General features: G+C 37.0%; 2 protein-coding genes across 5 annotated transcripts in view; both read right to left on the bottom strand.

Moving 5' to 3' along the window:
- FIG4 (polyphosphoinositide phosphatase FIG4) overlaps positions 1–2446 on the bottom strand; it is a 30725-nt gene extending 28279 nt beyond the window's left edge. For both annotated transcript variants that reach the window (XM_071589106.1, XM_071589107.1), the window contains exons 1-4: positions 2070–2446; positions 1885–1998; positions 1681–1792; positions 362–569 (exon numbers count right to left, since the gene is read on the bottom strand). In XM_071589106.1, coding sequence (XP_071445207.1) covers positions 362–569; positions 1681–1792; positions 1885–1998; positions 2070–2144 — 509 coding nt within the window. In that variant the 5' untranslated portion in view covers positions 2145–2446. The remainder of the gene's footprint in view (positions 1–361; positions 570–1680; positions 1793–1884; positions 1999–2069) is intronic.
- A 2528-nt stretch (positions 2447–4974) lies between these two features.
- Positions 4975–26083, bottom strand: part of LOC139691357 (serum response factor-like) — a 66086-nt gene continuing 44977 nt past the window's right edge. For all 3 annotated transcript variants that reach the window (XM_071589142.1, XM_071589139.1, XM_071589140.1), the window contains exons 3-5: positions 17886–18159; positions 12753–12986; positions 4975–7896 (exon numbers count right to left, since the gene is read on the bottom strand). In XM_071589142.1, coding sequence (XP_071445243.1) covers positions 7787–7896; positions 12753–12986; positions 17886–18159 — 618 coding nt within the window. In that variant the 3' untranslated portion in view covers positions 4975–7786. The remainder of the gene's footprint in view (positions 7897–12752; positions 12987–17885; positions 18160–26083) is intronic.

Here is a 26083-nt window from a genome sequence, read left to right as displayed (position 1 = left end):
TAATAAAATTTTAATGCTCACATAGTTTAATTTTGCATGGGTATTTCAACCCATTAGTCTTAAGAGCATCAGTGATTCAGTGATATAGTCATTCTAGAAGCATGTACAGAGAGGCAGGTCAAAAAAAGTAAAAAAATAAGCACATGCTTCTAAATGTTTTTCTAGACGTTTGGAAATCTCTTCCCAGCTGTTTCCCTCCTTATTTGATGCAGATTAGATATATTTTAACATATTTCAGTTAAATGTGCCATCTTGGTTGATAGGGTATACAAGCAAGCAACAAATGATAGCAAAATTTTGACAAAGCACAATCAAGGGGCATGAACTCTTGCTATGCAGAGGCACTTTGTATAACATATACCTGAAGTAGAAATTGCTGGAAAGATCAATGCTCTGAAACATCCGATAATATTTCTGTTCATCAGGATGAGGCTGTCTGACACCATCATTTGGAATGTATATCATATTCGTATCCACAATTTTATAAATTGTATGATGGCCAACCATGGCAACACGTCGCCTCTTTGTCACAACAATTAGGTAGTAGCCCTCCAGGAACCTTACGAATCCTACAGTAATGAAACCACACAATTAGTCAGAATAAATGCACATTCGATATTTTTTATTTCAAGGCATCCCCAGGAACCAAACCCAGGTTCTCCAGTCAGTAGCTCACTCTTCTACCAATTGGACTACCGTCCCCTTGAATATTTTTATGAACTAAATTAAGAAGTAAAAAAATAAGGCATAAAATCTTGTGAGAAATGTTTGGGGGACATGTAGCTCAGGTGGAATGAGCACACTATACACAATTGTCAAGTTGGTGGTTTGGGTAAAACTCTTCTAATTTGAGATGTGAATGTCCGCTTCTCCACCGAACAATACAGATTGGACAGCTTCTCCCTAATGTGAAACCCACAAGCCACTACTTCATTAGAGTAAATGGTTGTTATTTGAATTAAGGAAATTCATATTTACATTTTCATATTGTCAGTTTCCTTCTGTAGTGGTCACAAATTGTAAGTATGAAAATGGATTCCTTGCATTGCTGAGCAATGTAATTACAATTATTGAGGAAAATAATGTGGTTATAATGTATGGCCAATCTGGTGCCCACCTTGAGGTAGGTAACATAGGCAATAATTTATGCATGCATGTTAATGTGATTAGTCATTTGAGTCACACTATGGTTATATCTACTGCATAAAAAGTGATTAAGTCATTTAGAACTGTTTTCCATTGGATCAAGTATTTTTTTTAGAACAAAGAAAAAGTAGAGCTCTGAGGACAGCTAAATGAGTGAACATGGTTACAGGTATCTATTTTAAATTCAACTAGATCCAAAGGTAATGATTTTCTTGGTGAATATTTAGCCTAAATGAAAAACAGAACTTTTATAAAAATAATACAAGTAGTATGTCGCATGTTGATGAGGCGTGATTTTAGGGAAGTTAGAGGGATTATCAAGCAACCAAATATATTTTCACATGTCATCATCTAGTTACTGTTGGGTTATTTAATGCGAATTTTGGGTAGATAATAATAATAATAAAATTGTTTCTTTTGCATACGATATTAGCAACAGTAACGTTTAACTTGGTTAGTTGTTTTATAAATTCCAAATCTTGGGCTGAGTAATTATTACTGAAGACAATTATGAAAAATATAAATGGTACAAACCAACGATTCCAAAAGCTGAAACCACTGGAGACATAACTGAAGCTGGACCTCTTTGCCCAGCCTTTGGTCGGTTTCCAACGTCAATCATTTTGACTAAATCCTTAATCTGGTCCTTTAATATCAAAATTAAACACTCGAGTCAATGCAGTTAAAAAACACATTTAACTATTACTACGCATTAACTAATTTTAATTGAGATTATACCTGGCTATATTCATAATTGTCGTCGATTATTATTAACTCCTTTGGATCTGTTCGGTCAATCTTCAAAATTCTAAACCTTGTTTGGGTATTATTTGATCCCATTAGATAAAACCTCTGCGAATGAAAGGCATAGTTAACGAGTCATTTTAAATTAAATTATTTCTATTACCACAGTAAAAACTCACCGCTTTCGTCTCGTACACAGCGATTTTCTGAATACAGCTAATAATTGGATGCGTTATAATTCTGTGTGAACTCATTTTTAAATTCGAATTTTAACTTTCTGATTATGACAAAGAAAAATTGATGGACAATAGATTTAAACATATATTCCAAACATCATATTGACCAAAAGATACAAATGTTTAATGTTAAACATTAAAATTAATTTATATAGGAGGAAGTAAGAAAAAGAAGACAATGAATAGTAAATTATAATTAAGCTGTAATTGGCTATTTTCACAGGTCCCACGCAAACTGCTAATTACATATATTTTCCAAAATGATTCTATCCGTAGAAAAGTAAACTATTCAAAATTGTAATACAATTTACATATTGATGCCTACGAAAACATTTCAAAACAAATCACAAATCTCGCAACTTGTTCATCATTTGTTCTACTAAATGCCTCGCCCACTGCATCACGCGACTAATTTTTCTGGACAGATTTTGGTCACTTTTAATAAACTTATTTATTTCGTAACTAAAAATGTGTTAGTGTTCTTTCAAACACGTTAAATATGATACTAATTTATGGCTATGAGAAATGAACTGGTTCCCCAAAATTAGATCCCTCAAGCCCGAAAGGCGGGTTTTTCAATGTAAACTAGGAATTTCCTCAGAAATTAGGGGTCATTTCCTAAAAAAATAATAATAGCGTGAAAAATGATTCTTAAACCCTTCGGGCACTGCAACTATTTTTTGAAAAAAGTTCGTTGTAACTGTAGGCCTATCTATTTTTAAAGTTTTAACATCCAACGAATGTTATAAATTTATCTCGTATTTAACGTATAGCATACTTATACAATTTCAGGCAATTTTTGTGAACTTGATCGAAAGGACACTGTTGGCTGAAAAAGGGCTTTTAATTCTCCAACAGTTCGCAATATTTCAATGAAAACGTCCTAGGATGATGATCCGTACCTCAAAGGCCGAAAATGGCTGTATTAGATCTAACAACACATTTTTGACAAGTATGTCAATTAATTTTTGTTCAACTATGGCGTTGACAAGATCAAGTTCGTCAAGGAAATGGGTAAAAATGCCTTTTCTGGGTGTTTTGGCAGGAAAAAAAGGTACCACTTGGATACAAAATGTTTATGAAATGGAGAAACCAACTTTCTTGATCACTTTTCACCGCTCTTTTTTTCCTTTAACCGCTATACTGTCAACTTTAATTCCCTTCCTTGTACTATCAATCCTCAGAAGTCCCACATGCTTATTTACTTTCTGCCAAAATTTTCATTTTCCACAGTAGTAAGGTGAATGTTTTTGAGCTTATAGGCCATCAGGCAGCAGCATATAGTAGGGAGTTTGAGTTTTATTTAAAGCAAGCAAATCTTAACAACTTCAATTTAAAATCATTGTATTTGCCACCTTAATGTGATTTGGTATTTTGAACAGTTGGAAACTTGTCACCAGCAGTTCTCCACGGAAATATGGAGGGGCCAACATGCATCTATCCCCATGATTAGCTTATTTTCTCTCTTTCCAGGTAAATCAGTTTCCATTCATTGGGTAGAATATCTACATACCTGGACATGAAAAGACATCACTGTAGTCACTCTGGTCTACAATTTCACCCTATCCCTCTTTCATTTGAATCTAAAAGCCTTTACATAACATTCCTGAGCTGATGCATTTCTTAATTATATGTTTACACAGCAACATTGTGTTTTAGGGTGCGAGAAAGACATGGCAGCTTATTTGTAATTACTTCTTGAAACTCCAAAAATTATAACTGGAATATGAGGAATAAGGGTAGATTCCTTCATTAATCACTTCAGAGAAATCAATCCAATAATTCGTACCACGACTGATCTTACCTGAAATATGCAGCAGTTTCCCGGTAGAACTTATGAAATAGGGGCTCTGGTCTCTGAAATAATTCTGCTTTAATTGTAGGCTACTTACAAAACTCACAAATAATAAAAAATACTGGATTTTTTCAAATGAGTTAATCGCCATCCCACAACTTAAGTATTCCACAAGCAGCTGGTCTCATACCCCCTCATTACTGCAATCTCTAAGAACATTTTAGAGTTTAATTTGGGAATGAACCTCTTCATACTCCTTGGGTCTCCAAAGTGACGGATTAAAGAGAAAATCTTAAACACAATGAACACCCCATAAATTCACACATGCATTGTGCATAATGCAGATATTGCATCCACCAATGTCAGTTGATCCTTTATAATCCAATGTCCACTTCCGAGTTTGACAGTTTTAACATTCAATTCATTCAATTATATTAGGACTGCCAGAGCCAGGCATTAGACATTTATCTAAAAATACTTTTACAAGTGAATTTTTCCACTCTTTATTTTCATCCAAAGCATGTCTGAATAAGCCTTTTCAATTAAAAAGCACCGAAGACCAAGAGAAATTTTTTCAAGCTTGCTTTCTGACAAAAACCAAGTAGTTAACTGAAGTTCCTTCTTATCATTGTAAGGAATTATTGGAAATGGCCAAACCCTTCGTTGGCATTTGCCTCAATCTACTGGGATGAGGTAAGGGGTCACAAAATCTAACATCCCATCTGATAGATGGAGTACTTTATCTGAAGTGCTCTCCACACGGCACCCAAGTATGGATTGAGATTCCAATGAAATATTCTGCCACCACCACTTACAATTCAAGCCCAGGCTCTCAGAGTGGAGAAGAGTCAGTAATCTACCCAAGATTGAATGATAATAATAATTATGAAGTAAGCTCTGAGGCCTTGTTGACACAAGGCTTTCAATATCTTTTTCAAGAAATTTTACCCACCAGAATTTTCATCGCATACCATATGAATACAGTGAAACCTTGAATTTTGAGTTTGTGAGGGGACCAGTGAAATAATATATAAATTTAAGGTCTGGAAAAAAAACATTTTAAGTGTATTTTGATGTTTTACAAATAAAATATATCTCACAGGATTATAATAAAATAAAGAATATAAACATTGACAATTTGCTCACACAAACAGATGCAATAAATTTAAATAAAAGTCCTCACACTGAAAATTCTGTAATACAACTTCATTTATAAGTAGAATTTAGAGATCTATGTTAACTTTAGATAAAATAGTTCACCTTTAGTTCATCATTCAATGTTTTTCATCTCTTACAGTGCACACTATCTATTAAAAGTGTGCATTGTCCATTTTTGGCCCCAAGGAAAGAACAAATATGCTTTACTTCTTCTTTGCCATTTACTTTGCTTCCCTGTCTCATATCTATCGGGATTTAAAAGATCACAGATGTTTTTAATGACAAATAGACACGATTTTATCATCAATATAATGGAAAAAAGTTCTTTGGAGAAAGGATAGAATACGACTGAGACTTTTATTCATGAAAGAACTTAAGACAAAATGGACTGTGGCTGGCATGGAGAGATGAAAATCCTGGGAAGGAACAGAGATCAATGGTTGCAGCAACAAAGTGAAATGTTTAAAAGTTGATAATGATGGACAAAACAGCAAAGTAATATGAAAAACTGTGTTCCTAGATATTGTTTGGAGCTTGTTCTCTTCAGTGGTGTTCAGATTCCAATCAAATTCCCTACATTCACATCCACTTGAATTTCCACCTTCTGCTTGATTTTCAATGTTTTCACTTTCTTATGGTCTTCTGGTAATAAATGAAATATTAAAATATCAATATTAAAATGCAATAATATTTTAACCCATGGTGTCTAAATCCATGGTGTTTTTTATATTATTTAAAACAATTACTCCCATTGGAAAAGCAAAATCTGGCACACATTATTTCGGCGGTGTTTGTTACTGGCAGATAACTTCTACGATGATCATTTTCACAACTGATTAATAGGTACAAGCGTTAAAAGCCACAGCATTTGCAAATACTAGTTTTAATGAACCAATATGCATAATATAAATATAAGTTATTAACAAAACCAGGAAAAATTATAAAAATCATCTTGTTATCTCTGAGGGATGGTGAGATTTGATGTAAATTCCAATTTCAGAAATGTAAATTTGAGGTTATTTACATTTCCAGAGGAGAAAGGTTTCCAGACCATAAAAAATTGAATTAATTCAACAATGGTGTAAGTGTGGTGGGCATAAATTCAAGGTTTCATGCGTTTGAACCACTTGTTAAAGTGACCAGTACTATGTAATGCTTGAGGTACTTTTTAAGTTACATCGTAAATTTTCTGGGCTCAAATGATGTATATTTTCCATAGCTGATCATTATCTCTTAAAGAATCACCAAAATAAGTAAACTCTTTTAGCATAAGAACACAACTTTTACATTCAGTACAAAAAAATATAAATTATTCAACATTAATAAACTTTTATCCAAATCATCAATTTTGTCAATAAACTTTTGCAATTTTCCTGACAAACTGAGTAAAAAAGGTTCCTGCTGACAAAGAAGTGGCAGGTAATCCTTGAGTTATAAATGGAAGACTACGTAATTATGCAACCCAGTCCAGAAACATTAGAAGATGAGAAAAATGAAGTCTTGTTATTAAAGGCGAAGTGGTTAGAATTCCATTTGCATGAAAAGTATCTTGACTGTGGCCATCTTCAGCTGAAACAAATATTATTTATAGGCGATAACTTTTTTCCCAGTTACTAATTCCATGACCTACATGATGAAACTTTGCTCCACGTACAAAATTGTCATGAAACCAAATATTAACTTTACTCTCACTGGTTTTATTGTTCATCTCTATGTATTTATTTACATAAAAACATGCATTCCTTCATAAGGATGGCAAAACATTTATTGAGTATGCATACATTGTATGCAAATTATTTTGATTTAATCTTCAATCCTCTGCCACTAATATGCATTATACTTACATAGTTGTTAACTTTCTGCCATGTTTACATTTCAACATGTAAACTGCATATAACATTTTATTCATCCTGCCAAAAAATTAAAATTTCAAGGCACAGAGAAGACTTCTCATAAATAATAAAGTACTGCATCATGTATCTACTTATATAAAACATTAGTAAAAAACTATTAAAAGACATTCCTCACATAAGGATATTTTAAATTGAACTCACCATTCCCCTTTGGAAGGGAAATGAAAACTGACACATAATTGCTGCAAACCTTTTCCATTATCAGGTACTGCCTTTATTCTAAGACAGCCTTAATTCCTTTATAACATATACATAATGCCATGTTTTTCAGCTATAATACCCTTTGCCACTAGAACTGGCATGACTGGTATTGCTGACTTGAGTTTCAAATTTGCATATTTATTAGGTTGGAGCCATTGGGAATAGAACCAAAACACAAGAGCTTAGGCAACACACTTCAACGTGTAAAATCAATACTAGGCATAATTACACATAAATACACATGTAATACGCTGTAACAATGTGTAAAATAAGAAGAAAATTGGTGCATGGCACTGTTACTCACAAGATCCCCCCCCCAATCACGCACGGGAGGAATAAAGAATAAAGACAAAAAGCAGGAAATGGAGGATGACAATAACAAATAACAACAGCAGAGGTGCAATATTGTCAGTTGACACTTCTTATGCACACACGATGCCTCCCACGCACACACACAAACACACGCACAACATGCCCCCTATGCTGTGAAGGGAGAGAGAAAGAGAGAGTGCTTGCGCGTTTCAACTGCCACTTAGCGCAATGAACACTGCAGCTCCATACAAGCCAAGGGATGCCGCTACCTCCTGCCCCTGTCACTTACGACTCTTCGAAAAATTTGTCCCTTCTTGCTGTTGGCTGGTGGACAATGGAACCGGCATCGGGATTCTTATGAACTGCTGACTTCTTGAACCATTTGACTGAGCTGAGAACAAATGAGAAACAGCATGCCCATTGAGAATGTCAAACATGACTTATTTTAGTAATTGAATTTCACAGACAGCTAAGAATTCAATAGTTTCAAAATATGCATAGTAACATATTGACACACAAAGTCATTCATGTTGATGTAATTTGATATTTTGCCATGACTTGGCGAAAATAATGCAAACATAAATGAAACCAACAACTTAGTTATAATCCACAAAGGTTTTTAATGCAACATCATAATCAGGTTTTCCTGATAGATATCATCATCAGGTAAGCACAAGAGAGGTTTGCCTTATACAAGTTATGGGGGAGGGGAGGAATGTAGCTGGGCAGTTATGGGAGGGGGGAGAGGGAAGGGAAATGGGGGGAGGAAGGAAAGGATTGCCACAGGGGGTCTGCAGTAGTAGTAGTATTTAGGGGAGGTGACCAACAGCTGAGGTCATTTCCACCATTAGGGATGGACAGGAAAAGATGAAGGGTGGAGAGAAACCTGGCATCAGCATTAGCCTACTCTTAACAAAAGACGCCAAGGGGTACGCAGCTTAACGTCCCATCCGACGGATGGCGTACTCACTCAAAGTGCTCTCCACAAAGCACCTCAAGTGGGGATCGAAATACCTCTGAAAAATATTCAACACCGCCGGGATTTGAACCCGGGCCTTCTGGGTTGGAAGCCAGTAAGGTAGCCACGGCACCATCTCAATCCCCGGGGGTCTAGTAACAATTTTCCATTATATAAAAATAGTACGACTGGGTTTCAATGTATGACATCATCTTCAGACCTGAAGATGATGATATACATTGAAACCTGGTCATACAATTAAACTTATACAGTGGAAAATTGTTATTATCTGTTCTTTATTATTCTAATATGCTACTTTACAAAAGGGATTTTCTTTCCTTAAACAGGCTTCATATTCCTCCACTCTGTCCTAGTATTTCCTCATTTTTTGACCAATATACATGAGTGGCCAGGTTGCATCTAATCGCAACTGCCTGTGTTCAATATTGTGTGTATTATTTATCTTTTGTAGTTGTGAATCATCCTAATTTCTTTAATATGGGGAACTTCTTTAACATAAACTTTGAACTTGTTTTATACTCTGCTGCATTACTTTTAAGGGACACTTTCAAAAATTTAAAAGCTAATGCTTAGAGAATCACAACCATCATTCAACGTGTTTCCAGTGCTCCAAAAGAAGATTTGTGTTACCCTGTGCTCTGCTTCTTGGCCTCACTCCTGTCCATTCTCTCCCCCGCTGTCCATTCATCTCCTGCCAGCAACAGCTTGGCTATACCTCTTGGCCAAATTCCACACACTTTTCCCTAACCACCAGGAATTACGGGCACCAAGCCTCGCTATGGTTTCATCTGGTATTTCTCGTCCTACTGGCTAATGATGTGATAGTTGAACCTCATCCGATGTGTAAATTTTACTTTAAGAATGTTAGGAGCATGCAGAATAAGCTCTTGACCACAGCTACTCACATGGCTGAACTCACTCCTTTCTAAGTGATTGCACTAACTGAAACTTAGCTCAGCGACCAAGTATCAGATTTTGAATTGGATTTTGTGTCTAACCACCAAATTTTCACACGAGAATGGCACTCACATGGTGGAGGCATCCTGTCGTCTATTGACTCTAACTTCCCAGCAAATTCAAGGTCTGACCTTGGATCGAATGGAAATGAAATTCTTAGGGTTGAGATCGAAGTGAAATGCTGTGATAACAATTTAAGGAAGTTCTTCATCGGTTGCTTCTATCATCCACCAAACAGCAGTTTAACAGCCCTCGAAACCTTCTTTGATTTTGTCTTCCAAGTTTGTTTGCCAGGTGATTTGATTTTATTTGGACACTTCAATCTGTCGATACAGTGGTCTTCATGCACTGCTGGCCGTACTGTTTCCCTCATTGACAATTATTTCATCGAATACTTTATTAATGAACTTGGGCTTGAGGAGTGCGACCTCTATCCCACAAGAAATGTGGCAACACTTGACTTGGTGATATCCTCCCTCCAACTTTCCTCAGTGGCGGCAGGTATGAACATCTTGTCTGACCACGACTCACTAGAGTGCACCCTTACACTACCCCTTTCCCTGCCCCCTCAATCATCACCTCCCTCCAGGGTCACTAGAGCCTGGAACAAAGCTGACTGGGCCACAATAAACCATGTCTTCCCCCTCAACCTCTGGGACCTGAAGGAGTGCGGCAGACCCAAGGATGGCCTGGATGTCTTTTATGATCTCCTGAATGTGGATTTTGGTGGATTGTGAATGGTGGATTTTGTCCCCTTGCGACGTGTTTCGAAGGAGAGATCTCTCTCTGGCATTCACCGGAAATGACTCTCGCTCTAAAAAAACTAACTCAGGGCTTGGAAATTATGGAAGCACCACCACTATCCTCACGCCCATGCCTCGTTTATGGCCCTTCGACATACGTGCTTTCTCCTACGTCGTGATTACAAAAACTATATTTACGGAATAACTGAGGGCATTTGGGACAACTCCAAAAGATTGTGGTCACTAATTAATGCCAGACAGAAGTCACATCGAATCCCAATTTCAGTTTTCCATTAGGATGAGTGCTTTCTGGGTAGTGACCGTCCCTCTGCTTTTTACAACTACTTTTGCAATAACTTCAACCTTACCTCTCCCACCTCCCCACCACCACAGCTTCAATCCGTTTGGCCACAATCCTCCTCCTCCCCTATCTCAGCTAATCCTCGGGAAGTTTTGAACTATTTAACCAGGTTACCCTCTTCAAAATTAACTGGATTCGACCATATCAGTTCTTTTTTTCTCAACCCCACTGCTTCATCACTCTATATCCCGATCTCTATTCTTTTCAACAGATTATTCTCCAGTGGCACCTTCTCTTCTCTATGGAAGACTGCTAATGTAACTTCAACACTAAAATCTGGCCATAAATGTTTAGTTCAAAACTACTGTCCGATCTCCATGTCACCTATGCTTCAATAATCTTCGAGCATATCATTCATGATCATCTTCTTCACTTTATCCTCCCTTAAATCTCTCCCCAGCAGCAAGGCTTTCTCTCTGGTGGACCATGCCTCACTAATCTCACCGTTACACATCGCCATATTACAAAATCTTTTGAGCTTAACTCACAATTGGATGTTTGCTATATTGACTTCTCGAAAGCATTTGACTCCATTAACCACTCCCTGCTGGTCCATAAACTCAAACATTTGTACAACATACATGGCATTTTCCTTTCTTTAATGCGCAGCTGTTTCAGCTCTCGCAACAGAATGTTTTCATTGATGGCATTTTCTCTACTCTTCTTTCTGGACTGTCCGGGATACCACAGGGCAGTGTCCTTGGCCCTCTCCTCTTTTTACTTTAATTAGACGACATTATTGGCTATGTTGTCCCCTTGGATGCAATATTTTGCTTTATGCAGACAATTTCAAAATTTTCACACAAATTGATTGACCATCTGATGCCGTTTCCATACAATCTGCTTTTAATTTCATCACTGCTTTGTGCTCCGATTAGCAGTTATGCACTAATCCCTCAAAATCAGCTATAATGACCTCTTTAAAGCACAAACCACTTTTACTTTCACACACTCTTTCGAACAACCCTATCCCACCTGTCAGTTCTCACTGTGATTTAGGTATAATTTTTGACGCAAAGCTCACCTTTTGCAAGCCCGTTCAAAGGATTGTTGGGAAAGCAATTGCAATAGTCGGCCTACTTTATCGCCACACTGATGTTCGTGATTCTCTTGCCCTTAGGAATGGTGTTTTTTTGTTATGTCCTCCCAATTATAGAGTGCTGTTCACCAATCTGGTCGACCGCCTCCCTAACTACTTTCGAGTTTCTCAACAGACCTCTTTATTTCTTTAATGCCATTTCCTGTTATCATATCCCTTCTCTCAAAAATACACCCCGGGACCTTACACTCTCATCCCTTGGTATTTCCAATTTCTACTGCTGTCGATTGCTATGTGATATGAAATTCTTAAATAGCATCTTTAACGGGACTCGCCATACCAATGACCTTCTTCCTCTTTTCTCAATACGTGTTCCCCTTGACCAACACATAACTTGAGTCTGATGCAGATTCTAAATTTCCATCTCTCGATTTCTCAAAGCCTATTCCATTAACTCCCTGCTACATTTGATTCCCTATTCATTCCTGGACCTGTCTTCCTCAGTCATCGCTTTCATCTCCTACCTTAAACACCAGATAGTAACTTAGCCCCCTCTGCTTGCATATTTGCTTTCCTGCTATCTTATAGCTGTTTTTGACATTTATTTTGTTAATTTTTCATTATTATTTATTGCACCTACTCTTTATTTTTCTTAATGTATATTATATGTTTTGCCTGTCAGCCAATGTAAAAGCCTTCGTGCCATTTTTAGCTGCTTTGTAATATAAATAAATAAAAGCCCCCCTTATTGAGCAGAGATAGGCATGAATTTTGTAGGTCTTATTTTTTTAATTTATTGAATATACTTTTGAAGACAGCAGAGTCTCACTTGTCATACACAATTAAGATGAAGATGAAAAAGAGTGTTTAGTTTTTTTGTGATTAAATGATGCTCAATTTTTGTACTATAATTTGTCAGGTGACTTTCAATATGATTCTCTCAGTCTACTAAGCTCTTTGTTAAATACTCTTCTTCACCTGTTACCTAGTTAAAGTGATATTTCATTCGTGAAGCCCAGTCCCTGCTTCTACTCTAACTTTAAAGTTATGTTTATTATCAACACATACTGAAAACAGAAGGCTTAAGTTGTACAAATAACCCGCTGTACCCTCAATAGGGAGGGGTTTAAAGAGTGATTTATTCAGCACATGAACCACACCACCTCACCTGAGGTGCCCAAGGCAGCAGCTGCTTCTGACGCACGGTGTGAGGGGGCGAGTGAGAGGATAAGCCCAGTGGCACCATTGGCCAGGGGTGATGAGGTGGACGGTATCAGCTGGGTGGCTGTGGTGCCACTAGTAGTGGGAGCTGCATACACCATTCCTTGGGCTGTCTGGTAGAGGACACCTGGTGCTGGTGAAGAAAACCCAGCGCTGCTCATCACTCGTGCTGCTGCAGAAGCTGCGATAAATCAAAGACATGCATGTCACACATCGTCCACGACACATTCCTTTGCCCCTCCAAGCCTCCTTCATCAGTGTAAGATGAATAAATTGGTGGAAGAGGGGGGTCAGGTGCAAGGGAGGGAAGTGGCATTTGGGAAGTTAGTCGTTCATATCAATAAATCTCCAAGAAACATGCAATTTTGCTTCCAGGTGTCATTGGCTGGCCATTAATTTAGAAAGTTTTTTTACTCTTAAGATAATATTGGAGGCATATATTTTTAAATTATGTATCACCAACTATGATAAGTATCAGAGTTTACAAATTTAAAGAGTTTTAGGTATATAAAAATGCACAACATAAGAGCCATTGATATAGGAGTCCTGGAGTTAATCCTTAACGCAAATTTTTGAGAGAGTTGGTTCTTTCATGGCACATGAGCTGGATGAAATATTAGGGTTTCTTTAGGGTCAGAAACTCTACTTTCTGAAAATTCTACTGACATTTCATTGCCATTCTTGGCCTTGATCACCAGGATTAATCTTAAGAGACTGCTCCCGAATTCCTGAGACTTGGTAGCTCTGTTCTCCCTTCCTTATGAGAATGTATGAGTGGGGCTACGAAACATAGGCAGAAATGAAGCTCTGGACCGGTGGAAATATGGAGAAAATTTAATTAACCTATTTCCCAATTATTCATGCATGAAAATATTTTCCATGATAGATGAATTCTTATATATTAGGGAATTGGACAGCTTTTAGGTGATATGTTACCCATCTGGTCATAAAAACTTGATATCTCAAAAAAAGTTTAAAATTGCATTAAATTACAGCAAATATTATTTTAAGGCAAAGTATAATACATCCAATTTGAAACCCTAATAAATGCACAGCCATTTACCATAACCTACCAAATTTTCAATTAAATAAAAGCCTGGACAAAAAAAATATTGTTTAATTCAGGCATCTGGCCAAATGGTACAGTACTCTGAGGAGTTTGTTTGTGTTACACAAAGTGAACAAGAGAGAAAAATTAATTTGATTTTAATATAAGAATTAACTTGATGTGCAAATTTATTATTGATATATGAAGACTTTACAGCTCTGTGGAATGAAATCTAGCTCACTTGCTGAACATTAGGATTTACCTTGAGAATTCATAATATTCGAATTTTTGAGGTCACATCTATAATTTTTAACCCTCTTAGTGCGGCGGGGATTTCAGGGGTACTAGTGAGAAGTGCGAAGGGTAATTTAAGAAAATGTATCACCTTAGAAAAAAAAAACATTATGAAGTTATTTGTTTAGATATCCATATGCAGTTTTTTTATTTTAAAATATAATATTGTAGTTAATAATGATGTAATACATTTACATTATCTGAAAAATAAATGTAATTACTACAGTATCATAAATTTGAAGAATATTTTTCTAGCAATTATATTTCGATTTTTAGACACAAAACTAATATTTTTTTAAAAACATTTTTCAATGAAACTACGATATTTAAATATAATAAGGAATCAAAAAGACATGCAGAAAATATTATAAATAAATAAAGAAAAACTAGTGAATTGCAAATTTTTTTGTCAGCCTCTGCTAGTTCGATTTTGTTGAAAAGGCTGATCTCACTGAGTCAAATTGGGACTTTTCCCCTTTCCTTGAGACTGCGGCCATGTGCTTACAATCTAAAGGCAGAAAAAAACCAAGTTCTAACTCACAGAGAACTGCTGACAATGTAATCCATTACACAGGGCGCAATTGATTAGATAGGATGGACGGCAAGAGAAACCAAAATGATTACAAAGCAGTGTTCTCATTTCCATCGTCTCAACTAAGTCTGAATAAGCAGCTATATTTTATTTTTTATTTTATTTTAAAACATTGTTCACATACAGCAGTGGCGCCAATTTACAGTGAAAAATATAACAAACATAAAAGAGGACAAAAGACAATAACAGTATAACAATAACAACGAGAACCAAGCATGGACCGGGGAAAAGTTTAATTTACTGAAAGGTGAGATAAAGCTTGGGTGGTGAAGTTTTTGCATGATAGGTTAAAGGGGTCGACAGTGTGAGGGAGTGAATTTAGAAGGGAGGAGAGGCGAAATAACAGTGAGCGCTTGGTGAGAGATATTCTAGGAATAGGGAGATGGAGTAGGGAGTGGGTGCGGGTGGATCGGGTAGGTATTCTGAAGTCAAAGAAAGATAGCAGTTCAGGGCAATCAATAGCCGAGTTTAGGGTTTTGTAGAGGAGTTTTAAATCAGCTTTAAGTCTGCAGCTTTGGGGACTAGAAATGGATAGGGAAGACAGAACAGCATTTGAGGACATATTGCGGTAATGTGGGACTCGGTGTTTGACTATTTTGGTAAAGAAGTGAGAGATGCAATCAAGGGATTTAAGGTTAGTTGGGGATGATGTGGACCATATATCATATATATATATCAACACCACGACACCACAACACATTCAAGAGATTACAGATGAAAACAGATTAGCAGCCTTTCAGTGGCTTTTCATAGTGGAAAGACCACTCAGAAAAAAAAAAACAAGCAAACAATTAGGCTGAGCTTCCCGACATGTACAAAACTGAACGAAAAATTATAGTAAGAGTTATACTTTTTGAAAAGCATTTAAAATTGCTAATAAAAAATTAAAAAATTAATTACGTAATTCTATGGAATTCAATCTATCGATAGCACAAAAACCATAAATTATTGAATAAAAAACCATAGGTTACAGCGATTTAAACAATAGCCTACGCAAGAGCCGATATATCGGCCCGCCGCACTAAGAGGGTTAATAATGAATTAGCTGAATGCAAGCGCTCTTCTTATATTTTGCACCAAATGAGATGCATGGAAACCCTACAAAAAGGAGTTTGTACGTATATATGTGTCGTTTGGATCAACAGCTTTCGAGTTTACTATCTTTAAATTATTACATTCCAGTTTTTGATTACCCACGTTTGCAGATATTTTTAAGTATTCAGGTTTCAGCAAAATGGAAGGTCACAGGATTGTACAAACACATGATTAAATTCCCAAAGGATCCAGGATAATAAGAGACTTAAAAATGGAATGTGTGATGCATGGACACTGCAATTGCCCAGTTTCTTAATTATTATATTCTTAATTCATTCACATTGTGACAATTTCATGGGCTTTCTTACCACATGTCCATAACATTTTATCCAGGACAACAGTTCAAAAAGGGATATTTAAAATGAAACATAAATAATTAAAGGGACCGAGGACTGTATTCCAACATTTCCCTAGAGGGATTTACAATTGTAACATAAACACAATGTCAATGCTAACATGCAATCTAATTCTTAAATTACATATTATAATACAGTAATCAGCTGTAGAATATTACTAACAGAATATAAAATAACACTTCTATTATCAAATAACTAATCTACTTTGGTATTAACCTAAACATATCCTCTTTCAATAGTGCCATTTCCAAATTAATGAAATGAAATAAATAACAAAGTATAAACAAAGTTGTGAGAAAGTAATTATTATTAGGCTCTTTACTTCAGCTATAAATATACCTTTTTAAAATCACTGCATCACTTGTTTGACTGTGTAAATATACATGAGGAATTTAGATAAGCAATGCTCTTACAAGACCTCAGATGAACTTATGACCCACCTGAACTCATCTGGAATTACTTTAACTATCGTAATTAATGATTATGCCAACATGCATATGTTGTATAGTTCAGCAAATATTTATTATATACAACATAGGACAGATTTTAATCCTATGTAAAGGTACACTCAATTTTTCTGAGGGATACGGGGTGAAGGTGACAAGTTAAAAAGTTTTCAAACTTGTTCACACTCACATGTGTTCCCCTTTAGTATAAAAATTATAAGTTGTCACAATAATTAATAAAACACACTAATAATGTGCCCTGAAAGATCTTAATTAAATCCCAACATGGATATCAAAGACCATAAAAATGACTTTAAATTAAAAAAAAATGCAGATATTCACAGTAAACAGCCACAAGATTGTGGTTGAAAACTAATAGTAAGTGTTTCAGTGAAAAAATCAACAGCAATTGAACTATCCCGCTGGATGCTGATATATCAAGAAATTAATTTACATGGCTCATCTCTGTACACACTTAAAATCAATTAGCAGAACAACCACACAAGTAGTGTTCACTTGTAATTGATCATACAGTATACAAGTCAAAGCATAGAAAGATGTTCAGAAAAAACTTGCAGGGCTCTTGAAACCTGGGAAGGGAGAATGAGGGAGGTATTAAAGGGAGAATGGATGAGCAAACATCAAAATAGTGGTGAGGAGAAGAATGGTAAAGAGAGGAATAAAGAAACGTTGGAAAGAAAAGAAGTAACAGAAACGAAAGAAGAGAGTAGGAGGAATTCTAGGATAATAGAAAAATATTGGAGAGGCTATTAAGAGTTAGTTGGAGTCTGAATTTTCTAATCTATTTTCTACAATAAATATATTAAATATAAGAAGTATGTGGAATGAAGAATTAGTAGGAATCTGATTTAACTAGGTAGTAAATGATTGCTGCATATTTTTTTAATTTTCTTCATTTTATGTTTTGGAAATAAATGCCTTACATGATAGTTGAATGAATAAAATGCATTGTAATCAGACAGAGAATCCCTAAAGTCAACACTGCTTTAATTAGAAATAGCCATAAAATTTTCAACATCTTCAGAAGCTTACATTCTGTCTTGTTTAAGAGATCAACTCATGTCTGACTTAATTCAATTTATGTTATCTCAGCCTTTCAGTTTGCATGCCCCAAGACAGAGACACTGACTACCTGGGAAAAATCCATGACAAACTCCCTTTATGCCCTAGACAAAAATAGGGGTGCACTGCAAATGTCTATTCTATTACTAATGTCAAACTTGCACACCTGATATGAACTGAGGCCTTGCTGCTGCCATCACCGTAACAAATTCCGGTGCTGTCGTGGCCGGTGTGCTCCTGTGCGGCTCGTCATCATCACCCCGGCACACCTCCTCCTTCACCACTGCATCCGAAATGGGTGAGGCCGCCGGAGGGGACAGGGCCTCCTCGTTGCCACTTGAATCCGCAGCATCCTCCGAGCCAGCGGGTGACGGTGATGAGTCCTGGAAAGATCCTCGCGAGACTCTCACCACTCCCCCTTGCGCCAACTGTGCCTGCTCCTGGAGGGACGAGAAATAATGCAAAACAGATATGTTAGACTAAGGTACAAGTGTATTTGAGGCACATATTCACAAGCCAACAATCTAGTTAACAGCCCTTCAATGGTTGCATTGATGGATGTTAGGGAGTTGCCTACTCAAGATCTTAGACCTGAATTTCACCCGAACAGTGATAGAAGGGAAGTTCAGGGGAATTCACCATTGTACATTTCAGTTAAACTCATTTAATGAAAAAGCCAATGTTGGTTTAAACTTCAGGACAAAAATTCTCCCAGGTACACTCAACTTCACCATTTTAAAACGCTTGCTAGCCACTAAAGTTACTGCAAAGTACATTGAACTTGAAAAAAATTTTTATGACTTTTTTCAATCAAATTCATGTGTATTTAACCAAAGGTTTGTTAACTGGTTCATATATTTCTTGTGTATCCAATATTCAGGGTACATAGCCCTTGTGGAGACACTTCATCTCAATGAAGGCGATATTTCTGTGGGATTGATGATCCCCCAAGGGTCTTGACCTCCTTTTACTTGGTCTATTTGAGATGATGTTGGTTGAGTTCCATTTAGACATTTACTTTATGTACTTACTACCCCAGTGACATATATTTCTAGAAGAAATTATTACCTTCTGAAGGTAAAAATGACTCGTACTGAGAAAGTATGTTGAGAAACTGTTCAGTCCAAGAACTGCTGACAAAAATATTAAGAATTAGGTGTACGACCATGCCATGATTTAGGCTGAAAAATAAACAATCTGAATTGTGAGCACAAGACAGGGCGCCCAATTTTTACTGTTTTTATTGTGATATTTTACTTACTTTATTACTTATGTGTATGATTAGTAGGAGTAAACAAATATAATTGAAGTTCAGTATGTATTGTGATACATATCTAAGGCCAATTTTGAATTCTAGTCCTTTGATTAACACCTATATTTTAGTCACATTTTTTTACTGCATTGAATGATTTCCATTTCCAAATAAAAAATATCAATTTGAAATGAAATGACATTTTTCTAAACTGTCAAAATTGACCCATGCAACTTTTAAAAGTAAAATATTTTTTGAATGCTAAGTAAAAATTTGGCATAATTTTCGTCATATGTGTACAGTGATGTTCCAAATGTGTAATAATTAACTCTTTGAATCAGGCAAATCCTGTTTGTGACTTGAATCAGGTTAATCATATAAGTGAGGTGCATTCTCACACATTTCTGTGTTTTGCATGCCTTTTAGCTAGTATTGACCGTGAATTATAACACTGGAGTTGGTATTGTGTAATGCACCTTATTCCTAGCGATAAAAAACTTGCTCATATTAATTAAACTTTGAATTTATACTTCATGAAATTAACACCTACATTGAAGAACTAATACGAGTTTTTCATGGGTAATAACATATATAGTATTTCCCATGCATGTACCACAAGACTTGATTTTTTCCTGAAATGTTTGTCCATGTATGAAGGATCACTAAATGCAAGATGCTTTAGGAGTAAAGTCAAAACCAACATTCCCTTTTCAGTAAATTGTGTCATTTTATGCACAAATTAATTCAATGCAGTGGTAATAATTCATTTAAATATAAATGAAAGACAGCTCTGAGATTTGAACTCCATGCTTTGTAATAGAAAAAGTTTCAGAATTGTTCGTTCAATAAAAGTTGAGTAATGAATGAAATACTACATGTACCACAACTGTGCTAAGCAGCTTTGCCTAAAATTCAAACAGCCATATTTCAGATATCATTCCATGTAGGAGGCCATAATTTTACAGAGGATCTATTCTCAGGTTGGGGGTATTTAGCCACAACAAAATTCATGGAGTTCTGAGACATGTGATTTGATGGCTTCATTGAAGTGACATTTGCCATTGGAGTCATGAGTAGCTTAGATATAAGAGGAAACACAGCCCCTTTGATGAGCCCAGACGTGGGAAGCATGAATTAGAATAATACAGGAAAAACTGGACAATATATAGAATGCTATTAATGTCCTGGAGAGTTTTCACGGCAGTGATCTGGAATCCCTTTAAGGTACACCCCTTACGTCCATTCAGCCTAGCATTTTGAATTCCTAGCATTGGCGTAAGCACTGAATTTCACATGTCAAGTACTCTTAAACTAACAAGTGATTTATATGAAAAGAATAAACAAACATTCAAATCATTTGTCAGCTAAAACAACCAATTACCAGTATCACTCAAACTTTTACAGTCTATTACCTGATCCACATAAAGTAAACAAAGATAAAAATCATTTTAAATCACATATACTGTTTCTCTGGAAAAATCCAATACAATTTTACATTTGTTCAAAATGGAGCACATGAAACATGAAAATACCTATTAAATTTTGGAAAAGAAACAAAAAGAAACATTTGTACCTTCCACCATTTTATTTCCACTTACAAAATGGGTAGGGATGGATAAAGTCAAATTACAAGTGTTTCTTTCAATCCCTTGTCCATTCTGTCCCTGCCCTAAAGTTTACAAAGAAATAAGCCTGAGACACTTTGAATAATAAAATTTCATTTACAAAAATAGTAAAGGTTGAAAAAGTAGGTTTGTATTTACACATGAAGGTAAATGAAAATGTCTCATAAAATTAAGATAACAGCCATTTTTATACATAAATATCAGTTAACACTCTCTATATTATTTTATAGGTGTAATCACAAAATTTAATCAAAACATTTATTAACATGTTACTAAATCATTACAGTTCAAGTGCTTTACTTACATTTAAGCAATAAATTAAAAAATATAAGTGGTGCATGGTCAGTTTAATAATAAGAGACATGTTCCTTCATGTGAAAAAAGTCATAAAGTTAATTGAGATGGATCCCATACTGTGACAGGCCATATTGTCAAAATAGTTTTGACGATGTAACTCTAAATGTGGTGCACCAATGCACACTAGTGTGGAAGTATATATGTATGATGGTGCAGTGTTGCAATGACACACCAATCTCTGGGTTAAATTTTTGTTCAAGGTTCCCAGGGCTTCCCCCAACAGCAAGGGCGGTGGGTGGGGAAGGGGGGGAGGGATGGAAGGAGGTTGAGGTTTATTTCATCCAGCAGTTGCTGCCTCCCTGCACAATATCCTTCTTCATACACACCACACCTTCCCCATCTGACAACACTCGGCCAGCCAACACAAGGGCATGCGGTGCAAGAAGTTAGAAAATTTACTTTTCTAAAGCCACGAAAGATTAAGCATTAAAAAAGCAGAAAAAAGTACAAGTGATTGTAATACTGTGCTACAAAAATTATGGTAAAAATCGACTGGATAAAAAGAATGGGTAATGAAAATTTCTTTGAAGAGTGCACGAAGAGAAGTTTATTGAAGATGCTGATGAGATGACTAGGATAGGGTAGGTAGGAAATGAATTATGTGAATCCTGGAGCATTAGAGTTCAGGGAAGGTAGCAATCAAAGGACCCCAGGATTTTTGGAACTAAGGGATATAAGGTGAGGAACAAGTTAAGGAATATATCCAAACATGGAATCATGAATGAATGACAAAATAATAGAATGATGATGGCAGCTTGAGAGAGCAGCTACAAAGTCACACTGAACTTGCTGGCTAATAACGATGATAGATTGCTACATCACTTCAAGATCATATTTTAGAAACTTACTCTATGTTTTTCACATAAACTCAGCAACATATAATCTACGCTTAATGGATCAGTGACACAGCTAGAGCACAATGTTGATCAACAGTGCATTCATCAAAAGCATTAACATGATTTGATGAAGTTTATCAGCTTTTGTTTGTTTTAAAAATTATCAAAACTAAATATAACAGGGTGACTGTTCAATTCATAGATTTCTGCTCAGAGTATGATGCTTTTCCCCCAACTTATGTTTAAATGTATGTAATTCCATTAGGTATTTTTTTAATTATCTCACCTCGCTACACATTTTGCCATGGCATTCCAACATGGGTACAAGTGGCCCCTTTACTAATGGCCCTAAATTTCCTAAACAGCTAAAACAATTATCAAGACAAATAAAACCAACAACAAAAAATGTTATTTTAATTATACGCCATGCACCATAGCTATAAGAAGAAAGATGGGAGTAAGAGAGGGCATTTTACTAGTTAGCAAACTTTGAATATTTAACAATAAATCAGATCTGACTGAATTATCAGCAGTTGCCTGTTTTATAATGAATGCATTCTGACCATCTGGTAAGCAATATGCCCAATTTATCAAATATATCATACTGGTCTTCTTCAGGAGGAAAATTTCTTCTTGACGAGGAAAAATTATCACATGGATAAATAACTCTCTCTAATATTTTGCGGTGATTTATGTTCAGAAATCAGCAAAATATTGTATGTTCTCGTCCACGAGTTAGTTATCAAGCCATTAGACAAGGTTTGTTTAAGGATGGTGTGGTGAGCAACAACTTCTGTTTTCATATTATTACTATTCTTCACAGACATAAATGAGCGTGGAAACGGTTAACGAGGACGAAGCCGCTCATCAGGAAGTACACGTCAAATTTCCCGCCGCTCTACGGGGCCCAAGAGCTCCCGTTCCCTCCGGCGACGCATGCGCTTCCCGCGCGTCGTTCAGTCCGTCGTGATGGCATTGGCTCTCCGTCAGTCAGAGAGGGAGGCGAGGGATGGAGGGATGCTAATCGAGGTAGGGGGAGAGAAATACTTCCATCATACTCCCGACCACGGAAGCCGGGAAGCTCTCTCGCCGGGACCGCCTTTACGACACTTTCCAACTAAAAGGCACACTCATCCGCATCGCTTAGGCGGCAGTCGCAATCGTCACTATGCCCGTTAATGAGTTGCGAAGGCCGGCACATCTTTCTACCGAACGCCGATTCGGAAAATCGAGGGCGTCGCGTCCGGGCCACAAAACCTTATTCCGCCGACCGCGCTCATTCTCACGCGTTCCCATGAAGACGCGCCCCCACCCTCCGTCTCCACCCATCAATACGATCCAACGTCTCCTCCCAGAACTACTGGGGCCACAATCAAACTTAGTCCCCGATGGAGGGAGGGGTCGCGGGGAGGTGGGCCGATAATTATCCGGGCCAACTGCTTTATGGGCGAAATTGAGCGGCCGGAATGTTTCCGATCGCTTCTCGAAGATTGCCATGTTGCAGTTAAATGGCTTTTTTTACGACCCGGAGAAAAGGTGGCAGAGTGCGTTACAAAGTGAGCTGTGGGGGATGGGGCTGCTCCTGCCCGCCCGCCAGAGAGCGCGCGCGGTCGGTACGCAGTCGTAAAAGCGAATCCTTAAGCGATCTTTTTTAAGGGCGGGCGGGCGGGGAGGGGTTCTCTTCCCCACCCTCTCTGCTTGCCCTTATCTCGGGTTTGCCCGCGAAGAAGAAACCAGTCCCCCACCCCCTTGGATACCTTCGTTTGAGTGCACGACTCAAGGGGGAAACATTTTAATGACCCCCCGTAATTACTGCGAATAAATACGAGAATATTATCAAAATGACAGACGAAATATTTTTGGAGTGAAAACAAATGTGTGTAGAGAGCGGTACGATGAAATTGCCGCTGTGGGACAGCTCCCATCCCCCACGCGTATGACAGTCGCGACGCATTAAAAGATGAGAACACATGATTGAAAATTTCAAGATGACGATCTAGGCCTTCTGAATTTAACCAGAAGGGGTTAGACTGCATGAGGTCGAAATAATTTACTAAATTTGCACAGCCATTTGCCTTCCTACTGCTTGAGAACTCACCGCTATTAATACCAGTTATATGAAATACTTTCGAAAAGTAGCTATACTAGATCAAAACTATGGAACGAACATTCTTTGGAGCATTAAATAACATAAAAACTTCGTCCATACATCTCACTTGCTTTGAAAGAATAAATTAATTTGCCAATCTGTCAGCAGATAAAGGACTGATTAAAACTACAAGGACTTTTCAAGAATAAAACTTGATTTTGTAGGTGTTTCAGTATTTTCCTCCAAGCACTGAAGAACTATGACAAATCTAACTTCAATCCAAATAATATAGCATATTCATAACTTCATCTCACATTTATTATCCTCCACCTGAAAGTCATACATATTTGAAAATTTTCGATAAATCTCTCCAGCTATCACTACATATATCCTAGAAACCATCAGCATTGTTTGATCGATTATAATGGAATCAAATATTTAAAATAATCATTCGATCGAAAGTCAATTAATCGGATTATCGATAAGTACCAAAGCGAAGTTTTTCTTTAAAGGAGTCCATATAGTATTTCAATACTGCAGTTTTTTGGTCTGCAAATAACTTCCCCATACACTAACTACACTAACTCCTTTACGCCATTCTACAACTTTTGAGACAGGGCTGGGAGCACATTCCGGAGATGAAATGATTCGCAAGCTTTGCGTGTTCATGGTAAAAACTTGATTCGTGGGTGATTGATTCCTTTCGGTATAAATTAATATCACGGCGTCCGAATACACCTTCTCTTCATGTCGGGAAATCTTTGATGGACTGATTACAACGCGTCCAGGGCGGTTTGCTCCGGCGGCATACAATACATTGGGGGTTGAGGGGCACAACTGGAACGGCGCAACACTTACGCGAATATCGGCGAACAAATTGTGGTCTTCGCTAAGAAATTAGTCTCCCCTTAGTTTCTGCGTCCAAATATACTGCCCAAAAGCATATGTAGCTTATGTACAACAGTGTAGTGATCACCCTGGTTCTTCTCTCCTCTGTTTGGGCAATCGGTGGAAAGCAGAGACAGAAAGTAATTTTTTACGTTCCATACTTCATCACCTCATCGTTTAACGACTTTTTTCCCTAGGGCACAAAATCCTTCGATTTATATCGAAACTGATATCGAATTCAACAATAGTTTAGCCGTCCAGATTCGGAAGTGACTTTTTGGCACATGAAATGTTGAGCGATTTTTAGGCACTACATTCAAGAGAATTCTTTCTTTTACTGGTCACTGGAATTAATGCCAGAAACTATCTAATGATGGCGGGATTATATTTTATTATTTGGGTGTGGATTATATGTATTATATTCTGCTTCTTAAAACTCATACAACAAAATTAAAGCCTTGAACCCGAAGATCGCTTTTGCAAGGGAGCATACACCTTAGCTGATGCTACCAGGCCCTATGACATGTGACATGCATTTGGGGAAGGGCAATTACTTTTATTGTGTCGGCTGCAATTCCCCCAGGAAGTCAGAAATATTGCCTGGCCAGTAAACTAACACTCAATTCACAAGTTTCTGTGGTTAATTTAAATATCAGCAACTGATTATGAATATCGAGTAAAATCGAACACATGACACTTGCGACGTGTTGAGCTGAATCGAAACAGACAGCTGACTGTTATACGCTGGCTTCCATTTTAATGCCAAGAATTTAAAGTGCGAGCATACCATTTCAACTCTACGAACGAGAGTTATACGACACAATAAACTATAATTTAGACACACATTTCATTATGTTCACCCTATTGATAGGGAGGTAAGACGGTTTGGGATACGTTAAGGTTCAAGTGGAGAGCCAATTCCCAAAACCTCTCCTCTCTGTCTACAGTTTCAACCACGAAACAGTTTTTTGTGTTATCCAGACTCTCGTCCGGGCCATGTACAAAGAATCCAGCAATTAACGTTTTGAAAACCAATACACGAATTTTCACGTAAAGTTAAAGCCTTCGCTACATGCTAACTCGCCAATTTCTTTTATGGCGTTAGTTAACAGTAGAACGTAAATGATATCTCGTTACGTAAATGATACCTCTTTTACATCACAACGATTTACACATATTTGCTGTGTAACTCGCCTGTTAAGCATGCATATTTAAATGAGTAAAAACAGGGCGAAAGGCACGCTATTCAATTAATGTATTCATTAAATGTAAAACGCTCATACATTTCAAAGGTTTGGAACTAAGGAGTGTGGGCAA

This window comes from Hetaerina americana, unplaced genomic scaffold (assembly GCF_022747635.1).
Source record: "Hetaerina americana unplaced genomic scaffold, ioHetAmer1.1.p SCAF_33, whole genome shotgun sequence".
Classification (NCBI taxonomy): domain Eukaryota; kingdom Metazoa; phylum Arthropoda; class Insecta; order Odonata; family Calopterygidae; genus Hetaerina; species Hetaerina americana.
Note: the sequence above shows the minus strand (reverse complement) of the source record. Positions and strands in the feature narration are given on the sequence as shown.